The sequence below is a fragment of the Ruditapes philippinarum genome, unplaced genomic scaffold, assembly GCF_026571515.1.
Source record: "Ruditapes philippinarum isolate M1 unplaced genomic scaffold, ASM2657151v2 ctg5853_1_1_1_1, whole genome shotgun sequence".
In the NCBI taxonomy this organism is placed as follows: Eukaryota; Metazoa; Mollusca; class Bivalvia; order Venerida; family Veneridae; genus Ruditapes; species Ruditapes philippinarum.
In genome coordinates this window covers 43940-62466 of record NW_026858911.1, presented here as the reverse complement: position 1 = coordinate 62466, position 18527 = coordinate 43940, and the positions used below count along the sequence as shown (strand labels likewise).

General features: G+C 31.8%; 1 protein-coding gene across 1 annotated transcript; it reads left to right on the top strand.

Annotated features, from left to right (window-relative positions):
* Nucleotides 1–6394: 6394 nt before the first annotated feature.
* LOC132754648 (interferon alpha-inducible protein 27-like protein 2B) lies at nucleotides 6395–14880 on the top strand. The gene is made up of 3 exons (XM_060745305.1): nucleotides 6395–6444; nucleotides 10277–10343; nucleotides 11571–14880. Exons 2-3 carry the CDS (start codon nucleotides 10302–10304, stop codon nucleotides 11841–11843), a joined length of 315 nt encoding a protein of 104 aa, XP_060601288.1. The 5' UTR covers nucleotides 6395–6444; nucleotides 10277–10301; the 3' UTR covers nucleotides 11844–14880.
* The last annotated feature ends 3647 nt before the right edge of the window (nucleotides 14881–18527 follow it).

Sequence of the window (18527 nt, the reverse complement as noted above, 5' to 3'; positions counted from 1 at the left end):
AGGGAATGGATTGAAACTTCACACACTTGTTCTCTGTGATTATCTCAGATGATTGGCACAAGTCCTATAACTCTGATTTGCTTTTTTACATAATTATGCCCCTTTTTCGACTTAGAAATTCTTGGTTAAGTTTTTGCGTGTAAGCTGGTATCTCCATAACTACTGAAGGGAATGGATTGAAACTTCACACACTTGTTCTCTGTGATTATCTTAGATGATTGGCACAAGTCCCATAACTCTGATTTGCTTTTTTGCACAATTATGCCCCTTTTTTGACTTAGAAATTCTTGGTTAAGTTTTTGTGTGTAAGCTGGTATCTCCATAACTACTGAAGGGAATGGATTGAAACTTCACACTCTTGTTGTCTGTGATTATCTAAGATGATTGGCACAAGTCCCATAACTTTGATTTACCTTTTCGCATAATTATGCCCCTTTTTCGATTCATAAATTCTTGGTTAAGTTTTAGTGTGTAAGCTTGTATCTCCATACCTACTGAAGGGAATATATTGAAACTTGAAGGGTTTGTACCTTTTCGGACAATTTTATGTATTCATATAGGTAACCATTATTATACTCAATGAAACACCCTTGTGACAAATTTTCGAATAGTCGAGCGTTACTGTCCTCCGACAGTTCTTGTTATATTTTAAAATACGTAAAGGAGCTCCAGTGAGGTCAAATAGGCTAATAAACTTTGACTTTTTACATAGACCAAGTGAAGCCTATTATATCTATATGGTATTTGGCATAAATGATGCCGATTCAGCACAATTTTGTAACTCGTATCATGTTTTAAACTTATTTAAAACAGTTTGATTATATTTGACAAATGATTTTCAGAAATATGTCCAAACATACATATAAACTAGCAACATTTACTCTTCAAAAAAGACTTTCAAAACGTTTTTCTTTTCTTCTTTTTTTAAGGCAAACCACATTTGATGAAACCAATAAATTTAAGAAATTAAAGAATTGAGAAATTGAGAAATATATTACAAGTAATTGATATATGATAGAAATATGCGTGACTTGAGTTCTAAAGACAAATCTATTCACACCTATTGCTATTTTCGCCACGTAGGCATCTGTCGTGATTTACTATTGTATAAATCATGACAAAACACAGGTTTATCCTTATTTTAGAGGAACCATCATACTTATTGTATTGTTGAATGTGCCTTAGTTAGTCACGCAGTAGCAATACTGAAATATCAGTCATTAATCAGATACAACATGTAGATTATTATTTGAAAATTTGAATCTTTTTTTTTCCTTAAAATCTTAGAAAAATATTGTCAAGGTTGACTTTCTTGAAATATTTTGATTCATCTGCAGGTATGTAGCTTTAAGTTTCAACTGATATACAGTAGACTTCACTTATAGCGAACACGGATATAGCGAACTTCCGGTTATAAGGAACAGTTTATTTTGGCCCGAATTTTGCCCTTCTTTATTTAATATAAAAATATACGGTTATTGCGAACACGGTTATAAGGAATTATCGCTTATAAGGAACTCATTTCTTAGTCCCAATTTGGTTAAAAGTACAGAAAATTACACTTTTATAACGAACTCCAAAATACAGGCTATCCGTAAATAGAACCCGCATGTTTCGTTTTCATTGGCGGCCGAATTTACCGTTTATTGTTGAATGAACTTCAATACATCTATGAAAATTAATTAGTAAAAAAGTACGTAATAGTTTTCTATTTAGGATATTTTAGCATGAGTTCTTTTCACCAAAATAAAACGGTTATTCCTTTAATTCTTTTATTTATTTTTTCTTAAATATTTCTGCTCGAGTAGAATAATTATGATAACTTATAATCCGTAATTTTAACATAATCAGCATGCTTGCAAGCATACTCCATTGAAAACTTTAAAGAAGGCTCGATTAAAATGGAAAGAAATCTACATAATTTATCAGTTAAAGCACGGATTTATATTATAAATCCGTGGTTAAAGTCACCCTTAAAATATAAAAGAAGATATTCAATATGAAAGGAATGAAAAATCGAAAATCTTGTTTATTCTTAATCATGGAAGGAAAACGAAAAGCCCAGGACCCGTGTTTACAAATATTAAAGGATTAGGATCAAATTTAAAAGCTCTATTTTTCTTCATTTTTTATCCTTATAGATTAAATATCTAATATTAATTTGATAAAACTGGACTTGTACTAGCAAATTAATGAAATTTTAGAATAAATTTATTGTTATTTGTACATGATACGGCTATTTTACAGTTGAACCAAATATTGATCCTGATCCTAAAATTGATCCTTATTTTGATCCGAATATTTTTGTACATGTATTTGATTTGTTATTTGTAAATAGTTTGGTTTCTCTGCAAATCAGCAATTTTTAATATTATGAATATTTACCATTTAAGTCTAGCAAAACACGTTAAATTCTAGAAACATAAAACAATGAAAATAAAATCAGGATCACTTGATCCTGCATGAGCATGATCTTTTCTTTGTGAATCAAATGCTCTTCACAAAGGTGCACGATGGTAAACAATCAGTTCGTTATGTTATGTTAATCTGTTCGCTATACAAGGACTTAATTCGCTTTATGCTTAGAAGGAACTTCGGATATAATGAACAAATTATGAATGTCCCAATGAGTTCGCTATAAGCGAAGTTTACTGTATAACGTTACTTCTTTATTCTTTTTCACAAAATAAACAGATAAAAACGCTATACATGAATGGTTGGGGCTATACCAAAAGTAACTATTAACTAGTGCAAAATATCGATTTTGTTATTTATCATAATTATTTTGTGCTCAGGATACGAAAAAGGATACAACAGGTACACAAAGCTTTCGTTCTAAAAGCTGAATTTATGCTTACTATAGGACTTACAGTTGCTGGAGGAGCAGTGGCCTCATTTGGTGTACCTGCAGCTCTTGGTGTCATTGGATTTACTTCCGCTGGCATCGCTGCAGGAAGCGTAGCTTCATCTTGGATGGCTACCTATGGAGGGACAGTGGCTTCTGGATCTTTAATTGCAGTCTGTCAGTCTATCGGAGCCGCTGGTGTCGGTGCGGGTGGAACAGCCGTTGGTGCGGCAGCCGGTGCGATAAGCTCAATAATTTTACTCTGAAAAGGAAGGAAACAGTGAAGGAGACTTTAAATGAGAGCAATGAAACAGATGTTTAATTGATTGAAAACTTAAATAAAAGAAATGAAAATTTAACTAGATTTTATGTTGGATTACTCCTAAGCATATACCAAAATATATTATTGTTGCCAGTAGTTGAGCTACTAAACCTTAAAGAAACGAGTTCATTGCCCATATTTAATAACTATACTAATTTGTAACTTCATGCTCCTCTTAAAGTCTTATTGGCAGACTTTTACAGAAGACATTTCTGTAGATTTATATAAAATTATGTACTTTAAACTTTGCAAGAGCTGATAAACAATATTATTACTTTGGAAACAGAACTTTCTAATCAATAATAAAAGACATTCACAATGAAGTTATTCTACATAGCACAATGTATAATGGAGAACAAAGCCTTCAATATCATTTGACATTCGGGTTATCATTCAAAAAAACTCTCCATTCAAAAAGAAAATTTAAACTGTATTGAAGTTGCTAAAGCTAGAGAAAGCCAGGGTTGAATAGCATGTGTGTGTTTGGCCAGTTGGTATTTAAAATGTTCCTACCTTTAAGAGTATTGACAAAATCAGACACTGCTATTTATGGTGAACATTAAAATCAATTTTAAAATGTTAATATACGTAAAGGAGCTCCAGTGAGGTCAAACAGGCTAATAAACATAAAATTTGAATTTTTGCATAGACCAAGTGAAGCCTATTATTTCTATATGATATTTGGCATAAGTGATGCCGATTCAGAACAATTTTGTAACTCGTTTTATGTTTTGAACTTGTTTAAAACAGTTTGATTACACTTGGCAAATATTTTCAGAAATATGTCCAAACATACATATAAACTAGCAACATTTACTCTTCTGAAAAGACTTTCAAGACGTTTTTTACTTCTTTTTTTTCTTCTTTTTTAAGGCAAACCACATTTGATGAAACCAATTAATCAAAGAAATTAAAGAATTGAGAAATATATTAAAAGTAATTGATATATGATAGGTATACACGTGACTTGGGTTCTAAAAATGAATCTATTCAATCCAGTCATATTGCTATTTTTCGCCATGTATACATCTTAAATGATGAAACAATAATTCAAACATGACAAAACACAGGTGTTTCCATATCTTAATGTAGAGGAAACATCATACTTATCGCTGAATATGTCTAAGATAGTCACACAGTAGGAATACGATGATAAATACTAAAATATCAGTCATTAATTCAACATATTAAGTAGATTATTACTTGAATTTTTAATCTTATTTTTTTGTCTTAGAATTTAAGAGAAAAATGTTCTCAAGTTTGACTTTCTTGAAATATTTTGGGTCATCTGTAGGTATGTAGCTTTAAGTTTCAACTGATATATAACGTTACTTCTTTATTCTTTTTCACAAAATAAACAGATAAAAACGCTATACATAAATGGTTGGGGCTATGCCAAAGGTAACTATTGACTAGTGCAAAAAATCGATTTTGTCATTTATCATAATCATTTTGTACTCAGGATACGAAAAAGGATAAAAGGATACAACAGGTACAAGCTTTCGTTTTAAAAGCTGAATTTATGTTCAAAATGTATAGCAGTCAGTCAGTTATAAATAGAATCTAAAAGTTACAGGAGAAAAGTGAGTCATATTTTCAAACTGAGTCATGCTCAAAAAGTGATGTTTAATCTATCGATCTGAATGTGATTAATGTCTATCGACATATATTACATACTAGTATGTACGAAAGACCGGGACATTTCAACTTCATTAATTCCCGGTTTCATCTTCTAGAATTCACAATTTCATCTTCGTGAATTCATGATTTAAGCTTCATGAATGCACGATTTCACCTTCATTCGTAATTCGTAAAATCCTGAAGTTGAAATCGTGAATTCATAAGGTTGAAATCGTGAATTCGTGAAGTTTAAATCGTGGATTCTCGAAGTTTAATTCGGTCGCTCCGTATATTGAAAACGCAAATTTGTCATTTCACAAAGATAAAATCGAGAATTCATGAAGTTGAAATGCCCCAACGGTCTTATGTAAGTAATCCTTAGTGAGTAAAATTGATAGTGTAGGAAATATTTAGTTAGTAAAAATGAGCATGTCAGTAGTTTTCACTTAATTATTCCAACAGAAAAAGTAACAGTTAATGAGTTATACTCATTAAAAAGGGATATAATGTTCTGCGAATAGAGCTCATTTTTACTGTTCATTTTTTGAGTAGTAATCCCTCTAAGTATTGCTTACTGTGTATTTAGATCTCGGTTAACAATGTTCTAAAAGTGAGTGGTGAGCTGTGAATGGTGTGCAAACAGTAAGTAATGCTCAGCGAGTAAATTGTCTAGCCCGTTAACACCCTGCAAGTTCTTACCGCTGCCTCCCTTTAAATTTAGAGGACATTTGATGGTAAGTCGACGACAAGAATTATATAATTATGTCAAATGCTAAATTCAAAACCAGTCATTTTGAAATCTGGCACTACGTTGTATAGGCACCACTATCTATAACAGAAAAACAGAATCACTAAAGAAAACCCAACACCGCAAAATTGAAAATGTTCACGCACGTCAGCAGTAATTAATTAAAGGGTAAAGTCAACACACCCTTGCACCGGCTTAAGCAGAATTCAACATTTAACATGAACTGGTAAAATTTTGAATTTCAAACTTTCGAAGTTCACCGTTATCTAACAACGGAATACCGTTAGGGCCAAGGTTGTTATACTTTATAATCCAGAGGGCGACGATGCGACAGTGCGATGGCGACAATGAGACAATGCTATGGCTACAGTGCGATAACACTATCGTCATCGTACTATCTCTTTATCGAATTGTCGTCATCTGTCGCACTATCGTATTGCGCTCTATGTTTTTAGCGTTGTAACCACGATGGCCCTAACGGTATTCCGTGCCCAACAGACATGGGCACTTGCAACTTCTCTGTTTTCACAAATTGAAGTCTATATTGCAAATCAAAGAAAACAAAAAAATGCGGGCTAGTATTTGATACATGGAGAAGAAACTGTGCCGTCACACAAATTGAATGAGTTTGGTCCATGATTGAATAGTTGTGTTTGATTTTTTATTATTTGTCAAATAACTTTAACCAGACACGCGTTCATACATTAATGGTATTGGAAACGATTAAGAGCAGGAATTTAAACCACCAAGATAAAATAACCAATACTTCATCAAAAATAATGTACGACCCTGATTTTCACGCGTAGTAATTTATCATGCGCTAAAATTAAGTACCTTTGCGGAACAAATATAAAGCAGGTCCTGTTTAACATTACACGTAATCATAGGCTTGAATGAGGATAGCAGAAGGTAAATGATTTTGTATTTTCATAATAATCATATATGTTTTTAAGAATTCTTTCATATATATACATTTGTAAATTGTTCAATGAATGTGTTTTGTTTATTAAACAAAGTTAACATAGATTGTCGGTGTTTTCGCACTATAAAGATTTCCTCCAGATTCATGTTAATTTTCATAAAACAAAATGAAAATGTATTTGAATGTGTAATATTGTGAAGTTACTAAAAGAAAGAAATTTACACATTATCAATGGCGTTTACAAAGCAGGTAAATTACCAAAATGTGGTCAAAATATGCATAAATAGCCTTTACCGCGTTAGTAACGCAGTAAAAATATAGTTGTAAATGTTGAAAAATCTGTCATTTATCGCACATAATATGTAAAATATTACTTGAATCTTGAAACTTTTTACTTTTCCTTAAACCTTTGTACATTTTTGTCAAGTTTGATTTTATTGAAATATTTTGACTCATCTGGAGGCATATATAGCTTTAAGACGCAGCGCTATTTTGTGTTATATAATCATTTAACACTTCAAAAGTGTTTTGGAACAAAATGCTTTGAATTAAACCTTTATCGGAATGTAACTCCAATGTTTATGGTATACAACTGTATAAATGTAGGAATTCGATATCATCTGTATTGTTCAATCTTTTTGGCAAGCGCAATTGCAATTAAAAAATCCTTTTGTATAGCAAACAAAAAATGTCTAATACAATAATGAATACCACAATTTTGATTTTGAGGTTTAAAAAACATTCAGACAAACCAAAACTGTAACCGCTCAAAGAAATATAAGATATTGTTATGCCCCTTTTTCAATTGATTTCAAAAGGTCACAACATTAATATCACGCAACTGTCCGTATATTTATGTATCCAAACATAAATATACGGACAGTTGCGTGATATTAATGGTTGTTATCAAAATTAAAACATACAATTGTGTTAAATGAACGATAATTATACTGTGACAATTAGTATTATGCTTAAAAATGAAACAAGTAGAGATTTTGATGTCGCCGGATAGAAAATGATAAGTTAATATCAGTTTAATGGTTCAAGTATAAAGAAGAGAGGAACAATATATTGAGTAATATTTATTCAAAATACAAGATCATATTTGAAGCAAACGTGCTTAGCAATATTGTCAAGAAACTGTTATCATTATTAAATAAGCAAATATTGTTTGGCAATATTGACCTGAGATTCATTAATTTTCGGGGATGCTTCGTTGGCTTACGTAACTTATTAAGATTAATGTTAAAGATTTTATCAAAAGTATAATTATATTTCAATTAATACTGCTCGATGGCCTAGTGGTAAGTATTACCTAGTAGGCGCAAGTTCGAATTTTTAAGTTTAATGACTTGTCCATAGGGATACGTTCTTAATTCATTTTATAAAAAATGCACTGTTGCTTTTTGAGATGTCAATATTTGTATATTTCATTTCATTGAGCAACGTTATCATATGTTTGAATTTTAAAGATTACTGAAACATAAATGTGGTCTTTAATTGTTCAATTATTGATATGCTTTCATTCTCAGATTTTAAGGCCTTCTCCTACCATAGGTATACTATTAAACTGTTACAAATATCGTCGCCGGTTTCTACCGGCGACTAATAATAACGAAGCAGTCGATCTGGATCACCAGACGCTCATGAAACAGTGAAAGGTACATTATAATATATCTTATCTATATTGCTATGCCCGATGATGTGTCTATCCGAATTTACATGTACCTTTCACTGTTTCATGAGCGTCTGGTGATCCAGATCGACTGCCATTTGCATATATATATATATGCGCACGTATGTATACATCAACAGATGTAACCACGAGTCTTTGATTCTGCGTAAGAAAAGCTTTATTTATAGCCCCGTTAGATTTATTATCAAAAGATAACCGTCAAAAGCACGTGGAAAGCATGACACAAGCAATGATTTCTTTATATGAAACACAGACAACAAAGTGCGGAATTACCGTTTAAGACGTAAACTAATATGAATGCGCCTGTTTTGACTTTTAACATCTGCAGAAGCCGTCGGTCTAAATGAATTCCTGTGCTTAAAGCAGCACACCTGCAGATTCATGTTAAATTTCATGAAAATTTTGATAATGTTTTTGACAGTAAACTATTGTGAGGGGAACAGATAAAGTTATTCACATATTGCAAATGGCACTTACAATCCATGCAAATAACCAAAAACAGGTCAAAATGTGCAAAAAAAACCTTACTGCGTTAGGAACGCAGTAGAAATATGGAGATGAATACTGCAAAATCAGTTTTAAATCGCAAAAAACTTGTAAACTTTAACATTGATCTTGATTGTTTTTACCTTTCTTGAAATATTAGTACATTTTTCTCAATTGTCATTTTCTTGAAATATTTTTGGCTCATCTGGAGGCGTGCAGCTCAAAATACGTCCTCGTGATGCTGCAGATTTTAATTCAAAGAAAATGGTGCAGTAACCCTCCTATCATCAGTACTAGTTTGTCAAGAGACGTTGCATGCACATTCATTGTGTTTATCTATTATACATTCATTGTGTTTATCTATTATACATGTTTATCTATTATACATTCATTGTGTTTATCTATTATACATTCATTGTGTTTATCTATTATACATTCATTGTGTTTATCTATTATACATTCATTGTGTTTATCTATTATACATTCATTGTGTTTATCTATTATACATTCATTGTGTTTATCTATTATACATTCATTGTGTTTATCTATTATACATTCATTTTGTTTATCTATGATACATTCATTGTGTTTATCTATTATACATTCATTGTGTTTATCTATTATACATTCATTTTGTTTATCTATGATACATTCATTGTGTTTATCTATTATACATTCATTGTGTTTATCTATAATACATTCATTGTGTTTATCTATTATACATTCATTGTGTTTATCTATTATACATTCATTGTGTTTTTCTATTGCACATTCATTGTGTTTATCTATTATACATTCATTGTGTTTATCTATTGCACATTTATTGTGTTTATCTATTATACATTCATTGTGTTTATCTATTATACATTCATTGTGTTTATCTATTATACATTCATTTTGTTTATCTATGATACATTCATTGTGTTTATCTATTATACATTCATTGTGTTTATCTATTATACATTCATTGTGTTTATCTATTATCATTCGTTGAGTTTATCTATTATACATTCATTGTGTTTATCTGTTATACATTCATTGTGTTTGTCTATTATTCATTCGTTATGTTTATCTATTGTACATTTATTGTGTTTATCTATGATACATTCATTGTGTTTATCTATTATACAATCACTGTGTTTATCTATTATACATTCATTGTGTTTATCTATTAAACATTCAATGTGTTTATCTATTATACATTCATTGTGTTTATCTATTATCATTCGTTGAGTTTATCTATTATACATTCATTGTGTTTATCTGTTATACATTCATTGTGTTTGTCTATTATTCATTCGTTATGTTTATCTATTGTACATTTATTGTGTTTATCTATCATACAGGATGGTATATATTTGACATAAATTCTTATTTATTTGACAATATATTGCTTTAATTGACAGCATATGAACATCCTGTGAACTAACAGATGGATACATATTTATCTAGCAGTGTCACATTTCGTTACTTTGTTATTAAAGAATTGAAGGTGTACACAGATCTATAAATACCATTGCCCCGAGCAATACGTTTCCATTAAAAACACATTGTTTGTTGTTGTTGACCTTTTTATTCGATTAGTTGTTGATTTTTAGGGCTTGGTTTTCAAACTCATTTGTTATTTTGATTTACAGAACTGTTCCAAAAAGACAGTGCCAAATGAATTCGACTGGCTCGGGTTGTCCGACTATTTCGGAAATGGTTAGTGAAAAATTATCTTTTTTCGCGTTTTTACATTGCAAAGTGTATGTCAATTTGCCTGTTTAATCTGCTTTTCTAAGATCCTGCAACACAATTTTTTCATATTTTTATTTCATAAATATGATGCTCAACTTAAGATTTTCAATATTGTAAGTTGCAATAAGCATTATTTATAAAGATATTTCTCAATTTAACATTTGGTGTAAATAAAGGTAATAAAAATTTATTTTCTATAAATTCTTAAGTCAAATTTTCTAATGAGAAATGAATGCATGTAATTTATTGATTAAATATAATGTGCACAAATATTTGCAGTACACATTTACATATTCTTCGATGTTATTTTATTTGCATATTTATATACATAAAAAAATTTTTGCAAGTATGGTATACACACAGTAACAATGTCAATCACAAAACATACAGGATCTTAATTCATTTTTGTTATAATTACCCTTTTTCACCAGTAAACAGCCGGGTCAGCCTTTACACCCGTGATTTATTGTATTGGTTACTCATACATTTGTTATTTGGCATTGAAATCTCTAATGCTAGAGATCACACTGTCCGTCTGTCTGACAGTCCCTGGAGTTTAATTTGACTGAAGTGATACTTATCAATTTTTGTCATGCATATTGTTTTCATTTATCAATTAAAATGAACCTTCTTGAGTTATGGTCGCCGTTTGAATTTTGCAATATATTATCAAAGTGTATGTAACTATGCGATATTTAATACTCTATCATTATGATATCGTCTTCAGCCTTCAACCTTAATAATATATACAAAGAAATCTTGAATATGGATTTATATAACCATAATGTTTTGCTTCAATATTTGTTATGTTTTCACTTCTTTTCTTCCACAAGATCATATTCAAGTATATGTGTACCAAAACTATTTTTTCAAGGCATAAATCATTTTAGCAATGATCACTCTTGGTGTATACTAGTCTGTAGCAATTTTTATCAATTCATGAAAAAGATTAGCAAAGTATAAAATTAATGTGTATTTGAATAGCGATAGGTCATTTTTAAGCCCAAGTGAAATATTTCATTTAAGAAAGAATTATCAAATCATCTGTAGCATGCTGAAAATGGAATTTTGTCGTCCCCACATTTAACTTTTGTTTGTTCACACAAATTACCAAATTTTAAAGTAATGGATCCAGGAATTTCTTTTCAAGATTCAATATCAGTCGAAGACTTTTAGATTATTTTCTTCCAGGGTTGGACTAAAACAGTAGGGCTTACAGTGGCCGGAGGAATTGTTACCACATTCGGTCTCCCTGCAGCTCTTGGCGCCTTGGGATTTACTTCCGCTGGCATCGCTGCAGGAAGCACAGCTGCATCTTGGATGGCTTCCTATGGTGGGACTGTGGCTTCTGGATCTTTACTAGCAACGTGTCAATCTATCGGAGCTGCTGGTGTGGGAGCAACTGGAGCGGCCATTGGTGCGGCAGCCGGTGCCATCAGTTCAAAGTTTTTCCCTGATAAATAGACCCCCAGAAGAGATTCTGAAAATGAAAACGCAAATTTCGGCAAAAGAAAAACTTTTTCAATTATTCATTTAAAAGAAATAAAATAAAAACCGCTTTATTTAAAAAAAACCTCCAAGCAAGTTTCAAAATTTCATCATGTTTGCATTGACTGGTTTTATCAAAGTCAGGAACAATTCAAATGAAAGCCTTCTGTTCATCTTATTAATTTCATAAAGTATATTTAGAACTTTATTTTCAAATAGTCCGATAAGCTCAACAAATATTGCTGTTTGTTTTCTTTATCTTTTTCAAATGCTTCTTTTTGTTAGTAAAAGTGTAGCCATTTTTAGACTTAATGTGATTTTAATATAAAAAAATATTTCTAAATACTGTAGATTAAAAGCTACAACAGTGAGTTGGCCAATAACGGATCACTAGTGAAACTTTTAGTGTTTATGAACGAATGATTTTTTATATTCTTAAATAAATGTAGGTAGATTTGAAGTATTTTTATTCCTCTTTTACTGTATACTTCTTGTGAATTTGTATTTTGAATGCATCATGGTGCATTTACCTTTTTCAAACGTCTAGTAAACATGCCAATAACGGGTCAAATCAGCCATTAGCGGATCACGTGACATACGAATGGGGGATTGTCTCAAAACACGAATTTTCTGTCAAATTCGTCCTGAACAAAGAAAATATTGCACAAATATATGTCACCCCTAAATAGGTACCACTAAGTAAAGAATTCAAGAGGCAACTGAATGATTGTGGTTATCATAGTAATGTTATGATTGTAATAATGGTGAACAAGATAACTGCTCTCAATGATTTGTGTAGGCAACAACCACAAGACAAATGGTTGACATTATAAATGCATTTTCATTTTTATTCAGGATTACAGGGGTCAAAGCAGCTCATGAAAATACCTTCTATGTAAAACTTGATGAAAGTAACTGTAACCTTAATGTGTTGTTGTTGTTGTGAAACAAAAGCTAAAAGTGCAATACCTAGAAATGTTCATGTTCTTCTATGTGGTCAGTATGATTAGGATATATTTTAAAAGAATAACAAACAAAATTTTCAACATATACTGCTTTACTCCTCCTTAGAAAAATCTGCAATAAAAAACGAACAAAATCATAACAAAATAGATGTACTAGTGAAAAACAATTCTGACTATCATTCATAAAAGGCAATGTAATAATAATTCTGATTGTGCAGACAATTGGATATGAACTTCTTTGTCACAATTAATTGTTATAAAACAGTAGCAACAGCTTCAAAAATATGTAATTTAAGTAAAAAAGAATTCTTTATTGTTATATGTAACAGACATGTGACTGAAAATTTGTATTTTTGTTGGGTTTAACGTTACACCAACACAATTTTAGGTCATAGGGCTGGACTTCTGTGTACATTTTTTTTTCTTTTCCTTTAGCCTTTGGAAGCATCATAATCTGAAACAATAAAACAAATAAACATTGAGCTAGCATGGATTCATTAAGTATAATTTTACTATTTAATACTTTGACCCATTCTGCATTAAGATGTCATTGTTAGCATAATTATGAAACAAGAGCTGTCAGAGGAGACATCTCCACTCGACTAATCAATTACTGGACACAATATTTAAAGGAAGACAAAACTATGGACAAAATATCATATAAATATATTTCTGTATCAACATCAAGAATCCACGTATTTTTATAAGTTCAATATTTTACATTACAGAAATATTTATTTTAGAGTAACAAATTTATCACATGTGATGTTGGTGATAAGAAGTAACGTAGATGCCTTGAGAAATGAAGAAAATGGAGAAGTAATAAAATAATTTAGTTTTATTAAATTTTTAACAAAATTTTAAGTTTAAGCCTAGTCTTAAAATATACTACATACATTTGAAGTCACATATTCTGTAGGAATAATTCTGTAAAAAGTATTTCACAAATCATGTTGGCGATGATGTAAAGGAACATATATTTGAAGTTTAAAGTGGATACATTAAGAAATAAAGAAGTTGCAGTAAAAAAAATAATAATCCTAATCCAAGGGGAGATAATTATGGAAATAGTTTTGCCAGGGTTATCAACCTTGTCACATAAGATGTGGATGATGATAAGAAACATTATGATTTGAAGTTTGAAGTTGAAGCTTTAAGAAAAAAAATGTATATGTAAAAAATATTTTACTGTAAAATTACTGAACAAAAATCTTAAACTGAAATCAGGACACAGACGCTGGGTGAGGACAAATCGCAATATATGTGTCATATAAATAGCTGAATATGAAACAATTTGTTCTTTGTATCTGATTTATTTAATAACTATGATTTATGATGTTATATATATTCTGGAAAAAAACTGGATACCTACGTACATGTACCCTGGAACAGTATTTAACTGTTGCAGCTGTTTATACTGCATAACATACTTTTTTGGAATGGACTGAATAATTCAGTTGTAATATTAACATAAATCATTTAAACTTTATATTATTTATTTATTTATTTGGTCTACAAACTAAAATTTAAAAAAGATATTCTATAACAGGTTGTATAACTTAAAGGCTGTACCTTCCTATAAATTCCATGATCCGCTTTTGGACAACTCGGTGCAATTCATTTGAATGGCGCTATCAAAATAATTCCTCAAGTATTTTTTAAACGGTTATTGTTGCAGGTAGTTAACATATTGGACATCAAATATCTACCAGCTTTGATCCAATATCTTTCGAGTTTTTATGATAAATAAGGCAACAATTTCAAATATGCGTTGTCAACGGCGCTAAATTTCACGAGAAACGGAAACGCTTGATTAAGCATCTGAGTGAATCTGATATGAATTACACGGATGTTTACATTTTTTCCGCTGTCAAGTAGCTAACATCCTAATGCACATGCCTGTTAGGTAAAAACATTTTAAAGCACAAAACTGTTAGAAGAATATTTCGTTAAATTACTGACTGATCCGTTATTGGCTATGATCCGCTATTGGCTAACTCACTGAACTTATTGTTGGAAATAAATAGATAAATTTTGGAACGCTTGAATGTTTTATGTTGTTGTTGTTTTTTTTTTTACATTTTTTGAAATTTCGTATACAATACACACACATGCATACTTAAGACTAGATAAATGTTCTGCTTATCGAGTATTGTACTCGATATATCATTCAGAATTAAAATATGCAGCTTTATCTTAAACAAGCGGTAATCAAATATTTGTTCAATTATAACAGCACTTTACAATCAGCAGTGTATACACAATATTGTTATATCAGCGCGAGCTATTTGACTAGAACGGTAGCTTCAACTTCCTATAGCCGTCCAACCCATGTCAACAATTTGATTATTTATTATGAGCATTCATAGTGTGACTGTCTATTGCCCATAAACTTTCTACAAACGCGAATACGAAATTGTGAAAACATTTAAAGTTTAAACAAAATACAGCTGTCCAGTCCTCCCACTCTTTCAGGCTGTTTAAATAGTTTAGCGTACAACTATTAAATATTAAACGTTATTTCAGACAGGCAGACAGACAGAAGTTTTCAATTTTAAACTAGAATCTAGCTACAAAGATTTACCGAAACTCTATCCAAAATTATCAGCAACACTACTTATCCGGAAACTATGCATATACTTATTAATCATGGGCGCAGAAAGATTTAAACACGTTTTATTTGGTCATATATTGTCGGCCGATCCACCTGCCAGGCTTCCCTGAAATAACTAAGCAATAATTACCCTATTTCCCCTCAAGTGACCAATTACTAATCTCATATAATACTATATCAGCGTTGTAAGACAAATCACAATAAGACTCGGCATGAAGGATAAATTACGCCTCGCAAGAGGATCAAAACGGCGAACCCAATGTTACTGATTATAATTTGCTAAGCGGACAGAGCATTGAAATAAGTTATCAAAGATAAATCTACATAAATCTATAAAGAAATCAATATCATTGTGTCTTAAGCAAAATTTGTACGCCAAACGTTATATCGACAAAAGCCACTGCCTAGAGTGGTCACGCTCAACTTATTTTCTTATCACGTGATTGGAGGATTAATATTGTAAGAAAGAATACTCTTAGAAAACATTATTTTCTTGTATGAAATACACGTAATATTTTACATTTGATATTGGTGTCATTCAAAGGTCAAGGTCATATATGAATTAATTACATGTAAAGGTTTTATCATAAGTGTTCTTTTGCCATAAATAAATAACGTATGACGATATTTAATCACGTTATGACGATTTAAGCAATTTTCATCAATTTGACCTTGACAGTACATTGACAATGTGAAGGTCAATTAAAGGTTAAAGTCGTATCAGAATGATTCAACATGACAGTTTCATCTTGTATTCTTTTGTCCCAATTTGTAAATAAGTTATGACAATTTAAGAAAATTTCAATAATTTGACCCTGAAGTTCAAGGTCAATTAAAGGTCCAAGTGATATCAAAATAATTCAAGGTGTGAGCTTTTTCATATGTGTTCTTATGTCCAAGAATAGATCAAATCCTTAAATAAACAAGGGCCATTAGTGATGACATGTGTCGCCTCATGATAGACAATCGCATGCTACAGGTTGTGTGTAGCTGGAGAGCCAAAAGTCATTAACAGGGTTAAATTCTTTTTTTTTATTCAAGGGCAATAGCTCAGCTTAAAATTATCGAAGTAAAAAACTTGTGTGTTTTGCACAAGTACTTGACCTAACAATCAATCCTGTAAAGTTTCACTGAAATTTCATTAATGGTATAAGAGGTATGTTCCGTACAAACTTTATTAACACATTTTTCATTCAAGGGCCATAACTTGGCCAAAAATCATTCAAGCGGAAAAGACGTGATATCTATGCAAATACTTGACCTACCAATCATTCCTGTAAAGTGTCATTGAATTGCATTAGTGGTAAATGAGTAGTCCGGACACACTTTCAAAAAAAAATAATTAAAGGACCATAACTCTAACGAAATTGATTGAACCATAAAAAGCCGATGATATACACAACTAGACTTGGTACTTATCATTCCTGTAAAGTTTGGATGATATTGCACCAGTAGTTTTTTAAGAGGTAGACTTGACAAGCTTTGTGTATCTGGCATCTCACAATAAAAACAAGAGCACTGCTAGGCGGAGCATTGTATGCCCGAAAGCGTTTTTTCTTTTTCTTTTTTTTTTAGTAAGGATGAGGCATTTGTAAGACATGGGAATTAAATAAATTATTACTTCCTTCAAATAGCATTCCTCCTATAAAGTTTGAATATTGTGGGCCAAATGGAACTTGAATAAAACTTAAGTTTTTCTCAGTTTTAAGGTAATAGTGACCTTGACCTTTGACCCTGTGACCCCATATCAATAGGGGTGTTCAACCAAATATGGACAATCATCCTATGAAGTTTGAACACTGTGGGCCAAATGAAATTTAATTTATGTTCCGGAAACTGTTTTCAGTTTGAAAGTAAAAGTGACCTTGACCTTTGATCTTGTGACCCAAAATCAATAAGGGTGTTCTACCCAAAATGGACAACCACCCTATGAAGCTTGAACACTGTGGGCAAAATGAAACTTAAGTTATGCTACTGAAACTGTTTTAAGTTTGAAAGAAATAGTGACCTTGACCTTTGACCTTGTGACCCCAAAATATATAGAATATGTTCTACATAATATTGACAATCATCCTATGAAGTTTGGACACTGTGGGCCAAATGGAACTTAAGTTATGCTCCGGAAACTGTTTTCAGTTTTAAGGTAATAATGACCTTGACCTTTGACCTTATGACCCCAAAATCAAAAGGGGGTATTCTACCCAAAATGAACAATCATCCTATGAAGCATGAACACTGTGGGCCAAATGGAACTTTAGTTATGCTCCGGAAACTGTTTTCAGTTTTAAGGTAATAGTGACCTTGACCTTTGACCTTGTGACCCCAAAATCAATAGGGATGTTAAACCCAATATGGACAATCATCCTATGAAGTTTGAACACAGTGGTTCGAATGGAACTTTAGTTATGCGCTGTAAACTGTTTTCAGTTTTAAGGTAATAGTGACCTTGACCTTGTGACCCCAAAATCAGTAGGGGTGTTTTACTCAATATGGACAATCATCCTATTTAGTTTGAACACTTTGGGCTGAATGGAACTAAAGTTATGCTCTGGAAACCAAACCCCCGACGGACACACAGAGAGACACCAGGGGGTATAACATAATATGCCCGAAATTGCATTAAGCTGTGGTCTCACTTACTCCCGGCACAGTCCAGGACCATCCCGGTAAGTTACCAGGATGATCCGGGGTGAAATCATTGTTGCGGTCACACTAACCCCTGGGCAGCATTACGGTAATTCCCAACTCACCACCCAAGATGCGCTCCTGATCATCCAGTCAGAGCCAAGGTGAAGCTATAATTCATGCCGGTGCTTCTCCAGTTGTTCCGGGATAAGGCCGGAAGAGTCCTGTTTGACCAAAGCAGAGCCCTGGTCGTTCCAGGCAGAGCCCAGGCAGAGCCCAGGACAATCCAGGCAGAGCCCCCGGTAGATTGAAAATGCACAAAAATTATTTCATTGATACATAATTTTTCATGATAATTTTCTGAAAAATCCTTATGCAAGACTGGATCTGATAGAAGGAAAATGGGAATTGTTTTAATACAAACAAGTGCAATCATTGCAAATTGTCGTGATTCTT